Genomic DNA, 9,493 nt, shown 5'->3' with positions numbered 1-9,493 from the left:
CCTCTTCCTCTTACACAAAGGGTCAGGCAAAAAGATACATTGTCTCTGATTAACTCTAGTTTCCTTCTCATTTTTAAATAAACTGCAGCACTGGCATTCTTACAAGTCATACCTAAAACACCTTCAATTTCATTGTAAATAATTGTAAATGTTTTACACCCCTATAGGCACAGCTCAGATCGTTATGGGCATGGCTGGCTCAAGGACATTTTTTAAACAAAGATAAAGTGTTTTTAGTTTTAGTAAGAGTTTTACAGCACTGGCAACAAAAACAAACACAGAGGGAGTGCAAACAACATAGCAGAGAGTCTGCTACCAACAACCCATCAACAAACCCACCTCATCCGTGTACTTCCTGTGTGCTTGTACAGCCTTTCGCAAAAGTTCCGCCTTCTTGTTTACGGGCACGGCCTCATCTTCCATGGCGGTGGTGAAGGCAAGGGAGGCCACTGAGCATGAGCGAATCGTCTCCGTGCGCCCCTGCTGGAAACGCCGGAGGGACCCAGACTCGTACGTGGCGCACGGCTGTCCGTACATCCTGGGGGTGGTTCGGTTGTTTGAGTAAAGAGAGGAGCTCTTAAAAATGTATGATTTAAAGGATACATTTATTTAAAACTGATATTGCCATAGAAAGTGTATTTAAAAAGTCTACAGAAACAATCCACAAACTACACAACAGTTGAAACTCAAAGTTGAACATGAGGTCCAAAGAATCAACTAACAAATTTGCCACAACTTTAGTCAAAACTCAAGCTTGTCTGGAGAGAAATGGTGTGCACTAGTGTGTGTGTGTGCTTGCGTGTGTGTGTGTGCGTGAGCGTGTATGTGTGAGAGACTAAGTGTTTGTATGTAAGCAGTTGTGTGCATATGCTAAAATGTGAGCGTGTGTGAGTATGTGGGTCTGTGTGGGCCTGTGCGAGACAGGTCATCCAAAGTCTCACTTGAAGTAAGCCAACTGGAATGCCTGCTGCATGAAGGCGTCAGGGCTCAGTTTCTGCTGCTTGATGAACTTCTTGCCGTAGTCCTTGAACCACATGGTGCGCAGCATCACATCATCCACCAGACTGGGAACCACACAAGAGAAATCAAAATCATGTTCTCAATACTTACTTACTTACTACCCGTTACGCCATCTGGCGTTTAGGGCAGCAACAAAGGATCTCCAGCTCTGTTGGTTTTGGGCCATCTAGGTCAACGTCCCCCAATACTATATATAGCAATTAATAATGTTTCTACCTGTACTGTTATGAGAAATGAAGTGATTATGCTCAGAGAAATAACAGAAAAAAAATATATAACTAAAATACTGCTGTACACTGACAGAACGCCTGTTTCTTACTCAGGGGAGTTTCGAGATATAAAGTTGTTTTGTCCGAGTAACTATTTATAAAAGGCATTCTTTCTAAATTTGCGAGGCATCGTGGGGAAATCAGGCACTCGTCAAAATAATTAAATAGAAAAAAATCGACATTTTCCGATCAGTTTGAAATTTTTTTTTCGGAATGTTTGTTTTTTGGCTCAGCACCTTGTATGTCTGTTCAAAAACATTCCTAGGTGTGGATTTAATGGAAAAAGGTAGATTTAAGGCAAGAAAAATGTAAATTTGCAGTTTCCTAGGACTCTTGAGCTATGGAATTCACCAAACTTCGTGACCATTTTCTCGTTAATTTTACTTCTGAAACCAGGCGACCCCATCTCTTTCAAAGGCATGTATCTCGACTACTATCATTGATAAATTGTTATTTTTTTCATCAAATGCAAGGCAAATGAACAATCTTTAAGATAATACCAATAACTCTATTTACCCAAAAACTGACGAGTGCTTGATTCCACCGCGTCGTGACACATTTGAATTCTAATTAATTCAAAAACTTGTCCCAGTTTCACTTTGATTTTTTCACACAAGTAGGATAAATGATCAAGCTACCGATTTAGCAAATAATAAAAATTGGCGTCAACATTGAAAAAAGGCATTTTAACAGTTTAAGCGAGAATAGTGTGTGGGTTTGCATGGGTATGAGTGTGTAGGTATGTGCATGTGTGTGCATGTGTGTGCATGTGTGGGAGTAGAATATGATATAGAAATGAAAATAAATATTGGGTGGGGGGGGGGGGGGGGGGAAAAGGAATGTGAGAAAGAGTGAGACAGAGTGAGTGAGAGAGACAGAGTGAGTGAGAGAGACAGAGAGAGAGAGAGAGAAAGACAGAAAGAGAGAGAGAGAGAAAGACTGACAGAGAGAAAGACAGAGAGAGAGAGAGAGAGAGAGAGAGAGAGAGAGAGAGAGAGAGAGAGAGAGAGAGAGAGAGAGAGAGAGAGAGAGAGAGAGAGAGAGAGAGAGAAAGTGAGTGTACTGTGGAAAATATAAGCACAACCTATTTACATTAGAGTACAAAAACTCATCTTATTTTAGAGTCCTATAGTGAAATAAAAAGTAAGAAAGGATAAGCACAAAAACAGACAGTTGGAAAAGAGGTAGGACTTACAAGTCATGCTCTCCGACCACCCAAAACAGAAACAGACCAGAAAGCAGGCTCTTTCTGACATGTCTAATAAAAAAAATTTTTAAATTAAATTCTCACACTTTGAGGAGTCAAATAGCTCTTTCAGAAGGTGCACTAGATTTACATCTGGAGTCAACTTCTGCTCCCCGCAATAACAGGCTGAAAGATTCTTTGCGGACTTGCATTCAGCATATTTTGTAACGCAAGAGGCCTTTTCTGGGTTCCTCCAAGACATGGCTGACGCATCAGTGCGCGTCTGATCAATTAAAATTTGAGCACTGATTATGGCTTTCAGATGATCAAACACGATACCTCTCAAATTTGGTGCACATCGGCGCAAAATTGGAGAAGTTATTGTTTTCTGACAGTCGAGTAAAGGACAGTAGGTTCATGATACCAGATAGGAGAAGACTTACGAATCAACTTCCTCCATGCCTCGGTTGATGACCAACCGAGTTTTGTCGCCAAAGTTGAAGGTCAGTCTCTTTGGAGGCGGCACATCAGTGGCACCCACCCTGGGATCAATGTCACGTTCTCTGGAGAGACAGTAACAATATTAAGTTGGGTCCTATGTTTATTAAGATTTTATTCAAAGAAGATCTGATGGAAACAATTTTTTATAACGTAATTGTCAAAGTAGATCTGTATACGGCTTAAAAGGCAATACGTATCAAAAGATTAGTAAGCTGGCCCAAAAAGCACTGAAAAATTATTTTTTTAATTTATCAGGCTGTGTTTGACTACCACAAGGTCCAATAACTAGCAGACAGAAAGTTAAAATTTACATGAAGAAAAGACTGACGTCAAAATGTCCATGAATCCTCATTTGGACCAACTTAAGAATACACCCTTTTCTCTCCCTCCCACACGCATGCTTGTAACACAACTACAACAAGAGGAACAGATCTCCCTGAGGCTTACACACTATGAACTGTCTTCTTGTTCTTTCCCCCTTCACCACTGAAACTTATTTTTTCCTTCAGTCCCTTCCCTTTCAATATATGATTTTTGTTTGTTTTATTTTTGCTTTTTGGGGTATATGTTTTGGCCATATGTGAGGCAGCGCGGTGGAATCAGGCGCTCGTCAAAATAATCAAAGTGAAGAAACTTGCATTTTTCCGCCGGTTTGTGAATATTTATCAAATTTTTGTTTTTTGGGCTCAATACCTTTCATCCCCATTAAAGAACTCATTTCAGTGGGGATTTTTCTAAAAAAAACGTTGATTAAAGGTACAAAAAATGTAAATTTTCAATTACCATGGGCTCCTAAGCTAAGGAAATAACTAATCTTTGGCGGCCATTTTCTTATTAATTTTACCTCTGAAAATAGGTGACCCCCACCTCTTTCTTTCGCAAATATCTCGACTAGTATTCAAGATAAATGGATATTTTTTTCATTCAAATAAAGACAAATGAACAAGCTTTAAGATGATACCAATAACTCTACATGCCCAAAAATTGACGAGAGCCAGGTTCCACCACGCTGCCTCACATATTGTAAATTCCATGACAACAGTCATTTAGTACATCCTTTTAAGGAAGAAGGGCCACACCCAAAGTAAGGAGTGTAATATCTGTGTGCATGCTGGTGAAAGGTATAAAACCCATTTTGAAGAATTGCGTTTTATTGCATTTTATGGTACAAAAGTAATTTCTGAACAACTTGCTTTTAAGACATTTTAAAGATAATTTCTTCAGTACTTAGTGAGATCTGGTTAATGTTATCAGGCAGGATGCAGAAACGAAGTTTTGAAAAAATAGATTTAAAGTTTCTCTGAGATCTGAATCGAGCTCTACTCCATAAAAATATTGAGTTGTCTGTCTCCGAAACTTTTGACAAAACCGTTACTACGCAAGGTACAACTTTTAAAAAGCAGTTTAAGACAATTAATAAACAGTTTCAAAGTGTCATCAAAACTCTCTCTTCTCTCTTGCCCTTTTCAACTCCCAGTGGAGCACAGGCCATCAACAACATTTCTCCAGCGAAGCCTGTCCTGAGCATCCTTTTCTATCTGTTTCCATGATGTCCCCACTTTTTCAATTTCGTCATTAAAACACTTGAAATTAAATTCATGGTCAATTAGAACTAAAAATTTTACAAAACTGACCTGGCATTGCTCATGACGTGTGGAGGGTACCTGTATGTGAGCACCCCCCCCCCCTCTTCATTATACTATATCATTATATTCATATGCGCTCCGCACCACTCGAAAGGATACAAGCCGACGTAAATTTTTATATACGACGTTAAGGGGTTCATTTCTTGAAGCCTTTCTAAGGTTTCCAATACAACCATTCTGTGATTCTTCAGACTATCTATTTAGTATACAAAAAGGTTTCACTTTTCAAAATAATTTATTCATTGTCTAGTCAGCCATATTTGTTTGTCTCTTTGAGTTTTGAGAAAAGAGAAGCGCATGAGCACATTAGCTGTTGTTTAGTGCAAGAAAAAAGCAAGATAGAAAGAAACTACACAGCGCCAAAAAGGAAATGGTCCTACCAGTGGCACCATCCAACCATCTTTCAAGCTAGCCGCTAAACTCACAAATTAATGCTAACAGAATAAAATATTTTTGAATATATCAAAAAGTCGATCATTTGAGCCGCCTTAGACCAGAAAGCACACAAAGCTACACAACGATATTAACTCACTTGAGCCTGAGCTATTTTTCACCCCCAAAAACCATTGCAGTCTGACCATTTTGGGGTCAACTGTTGGCTCCCCACTTCCCATAGATTGTAACGGAAAACCACCGGAGATATCGATGGATAAAGTGCATTCTGTAAATACACGGGATTCGGCCACTGGGCCGGCGGCATGTCCCGTAAATGCATGGGAATAGGCTCAAGTGAGTTAAACATAGATGCCACACAAATAAACACATCCATAGACTCACACATATGCCAGGGCGTGGTCACTGAAGCTTATCAGGGCTGGCCCTTCAGCAGATGTGTGCTCATAGTTCAAGCCAAAGTGACCATCAGGGTTAAAAATAAACTGAGGACAAAATGTTGCAGTGAGTAGACGTCTAATGTGAGTTAATTCCCAGACAATAACATCTAGCTCAAAATACAGGGCGCTGCACCGTGGCGACCGACAATGGCATTGTTTGTAAACTGTTCTGTATTTGTGTAATAAAGTGTATCTATGTTTGTATTTATGCATGTATGTATTTATGTATGTACGTATTTATAATTATGCATTTATGTATGTATATTTGCCATTGTAAAACAAAGTGCCCTTCTAGGACAAATAAAAGTGTAATTTATTATTTATTTTATTATTTATTTATTATCTAACCCCACAGATGATTAGGTGCAGTCGAACCAGCTCTAACCACCACCTGTCCAAATAACCACACCCCATTGGCCCCCTTATTTTTTTTCTGTATTATAATGACACGGCCCAAGAGGACCACTCATCTCAGACGACCATTTTCCTCCTTGACAACGGGCGGTCATCTTCGACAAGTTTTATTGTATTTTGTTTGAAGGAGGGAAGTGCAGAGTCACAACAACAGCCATTTAGAACAATGGGAAAAAAACAAGATAGACAGACAGAAACAAGAGAGATGAAAGAAAAGAAGGAGAACCTTTTTTTTTTCGGTAGAGGTTTTACGGCGCTCGCAACTGCATAAGGTCATATGAGCACCAGAAGATTAGAGGTGTTACAAGAGAGTAACAAACATAAAAAAGAAGAAGGGCAGATAACGACGATAGATGCTTGATAGGAAAAAAGAAGCAAACCACACCAGAGCACCCGCCAACCACCCACAAGGAGAACCTGTCTGTAGCAACAGTCAACCATCCACAAGAGTAGGACAACAGTAGAAGAGAAATTTGTGACGTTGTTGTTGTTATCGATCCAGGTAAAAGTAAAAGGAAGTAGAATGGGCAAACAACACCGATGTATCCTCCAATCGTCTCATGAGGACGGCAATAAACGGACATGGTCCATCTGAACAGTACTGACTTTCATGGAGAACAGAGAGGAGCAAAAATGAAACAACAGCAACTGTGGTGTTAGTTTAGTTTTAGTAAGAGTTTTACGGCACTCGCAACTGCATAAGGTCATATAAGCGCCAGAAGATTAGAGGTGTTACAAGAGAGTAACAACCATAAAAAAGAAGGGGAGATAAGGACGATAGATGTTTGATAGGAAAGAAGGAGCAAACCCAACCAGAGCACCCGCCAACCACCCACTAACTGTGGTGTAAACACAAATTAAGAATAAAAGGACATTTAGCGTGAACACACCTTAATAATAATTATTGTGACGTAGGCCTAAGGGACGTATCACGTGACTGTGACATCGTGCAAGCTGCGGGAAATCTGAAGGTCACTCTCTCACTGAGGCCGAAGCGAGCAACATCGGCTAACGAAGAACTAGCAGACGACAAGCAGGTGGGGCCCCACCAACATCAACTATCATCTAGATCTACTACTCCAAGACTCAAGTAAGTCGTAACATAACAGCAACACTGATTCAGCTGCTCTCAAACATCTGCTCGTTAGCTCAGATAAAATTCTCTGCCATAGAATGACCAAAGTTCTATCTGACATTTATTTAAGACGCTTTGAGTAACAGAGACCATGAGCTCAAAAATCCAAATGTTCTATCAGTTCTATTAAAATCGAAAGATTATTTGGAGTCGTTATAAAGATATTTAAAAAATTGCATCCGAAAAAGCTTGACAAGTGACACTCAAAATCTTCTCCGTCAAAGTTTTCAAAACTAGGCACTGAGCAGATAGAACTTTGCATGCAATTCTGAGGTAGCCAATCGTTGCTGTTGTTGTCGTCATTGTTTTTGTTGTTGTTGCAGTCTACTTCTTGTCACTGTTTTGAATGTCTTCACTGTAGTTCTTATGCTCTTATCATTGTTTTCTTCTTATCATTCTGAATGTATTTTCCCTAATTTTCATTATTGTTGTTGATGCTACCAATTCAAAGCAAGACAACCATAAAACAGACATGACCTTACAAACGACGACGATTTGGGATAGAGACAGGCACTTAGAAATGACAACTGTCAATTTGAATAGGGGAAAGAAGTAAGTAACAACAGGGATACGTTTGTTTGTTTGAGTAAAGAGAAGCACAACGACACAATAATGTCCATTTAGTGCTGGGAAAAAGTAAGACAGATAGACAGAAACAACAGAAGGAAAGTAAAGAAATAGGACCTACAAGTGGCACCCTCCAACCATCCGTTACAACAGGGGGAAAGTGCAAGAAATAATATCTATCAATGGCGCTCCCAACACAACCCACTCACAAACAGATAAACAAAGATTCTCTGTCAGTTCTCCACTGATAATACTACTACTACTACTACTACTACTACTACTACTACTACTACTACTACTACTAATAATAATAATAATAATAATAGTAATAGTAATAACAGATTGCACTTATATATCGCTCTATCCCATACTATTATAAGCTCTGAGCGATTTTCACCAATCACATGATGATTGAACACAAGAGAAAATATTTCACAAAACAAGAAAAACCAGTTCAACCACATAAAGCAGAACTTTCACAACCATACATTAATTATATACACGAAAGGACAGCCGTAAAAAGAAAACATATTAGCATCTATTAACACAAGATGAGCAGCAGTTGTGCACTGACCTGAAGTGTCTTGTCAAACCACCTGTTCCCTGAAAAGTTATTGCTCCCCAGACCGTGCAACATGGCCGCTGCCCCGGTGTCTGTCTCGGAGATGCCCTCCTCCGGCACATACGCCCCATCCAGACAGACGACGAAGATGCTCTTCTGGAGATTCTCAAAAGACGCTCGATTTGCTTTGTCTGTGGAGGGTTCAGAGGGCAAATCATAAATTAATTCAGCTTTGGTAACGGACAAAGAGAGTAAAAAATTACATCTTTTAAGCCACGCTAGCTGACCTGTATTACTAGAACATCAGACCCCAAAAAAATAATGATGAAAAAAGCGCTGGCTACAAAGCATAGTAAAGGTAAAAGAAACAAGAAAAGAGTTTACTTGTTCTTGTTCAAGCCAAAGAGGAGGGTATCACCAGCGTCCTGAACGAAAAGACCAATTCTGAGATCAACCATCTCAAAAAGTCAAATGTCTGATTAATTATGAAAATCAACTTTACAAACTGCACAGGCATACAATAAACAGGGATGCCCAAGAAAAATGAAAAGGTCCCAATTATTCTGAAATAACCATTTTTAGTATATAGTTTTAGTAATAATTTTACGGCATTTACAAACCAATAAGGTCATATAAGTGCTGAAGAATAGATGCGTTACAAGAGAGTAACATACACAAAAAAGAAGTAGAAATGAGGACAGAATATGTTTGATAGGATATAAGGAGAAAACTATTTTGTGATTCTTCAGACTACGTCGTAAACACAAAAAGAATGTCACTTTTCAAAATAATTTATTCATTGTCCTGTCAGCCATGTTGTGCCCACTGACATGATAGCTGTTGTTTAATGCAAGAAAACACCTGCCAACTATTCATTAATTATAATTTCTAGTAGCATACCCTTACACAACTAGATTATGTAATAAAGAAGAGCCACTGTGCACGTCATCTCATTAAGTTTCACACACTTTTAGTTTTAGTAGAGGGTTTTACGGCGCTCGCAACTGCATAACGTCATATGAGCGCCAAGAAGTGGGTGTCAACAGAGAAGTCCTTACAGGGAATCAGACTTACTCTGCTCACCTCTCTAGCTTCAACAGCACACGGTCTGCTTCGACTATCAAGGCACCCCGGAAATAGCAGGTCACAAGAGTGTGACAAACATACAAAAGAAGTAGAGGAAAATGACAATAGTAAGGATTAGGAAAGAAAAAGCAGCAGTTCCCTGTTGCAGATCAGGCACAGTTATGAGCGTGACATGATGAATCAGCCTATTTATAATTCTACCGTGCTTGAACGAGAAGTGTCGCCACTTTGGGAATGGCCTAAAGACACTACAGTCAGTGGCACTGCCCCGGGG

The 9,493-nt window shown here is 39.5% G+C and overlaps 1 protein-coding gene across 1 annotated transcript in view; it reads right to left on the bottom strand.

Moving 5' to 3' along the window:
• LOC101847188 (carnitine O-acetyltransferase) overlaps positions 1-9,493 on the bottom strand; it is a gene marked incomplete in the record, with an annotated part of 55,566 nt that overhangs the window by 3,285 nt on the left and 42,788 nt on the right. Inside the window, 5 exon segments of the mRNA XM_013082948.2 lie at positions 340-538; positions 942-1,064; positions 2,919-3,038; positions 5,400-5,500; positions 8,146-8,324. Of these exon segments, the coding sequence (XP_012938402.1) occupies positions 340-538; positions 942-1,064; positions 2,919-3,038; positions 5,400-5,500; positions 8,146-8,324 (722 nt within the window).

This window comes from Aplysia californica, unplaced genomic scaffold, assembly GCF_000002075.1.
Source record: "Aplysia californica isolate F4 #8 unplaced genomic scaffold, AplCal3.0 scaffold00201, whole genome shotgun sequence".
NCBI classification, from domain to species: domain Eukaryota; kingdom Metazoa; phylum Mollusca; class Gastropoda; order Aplysiida; family Aplysiidae; genus Aplysia; species Aplysia californica.
This window is presented reverse-complemented; position numbering and strand designations above follow the sequence as displayed.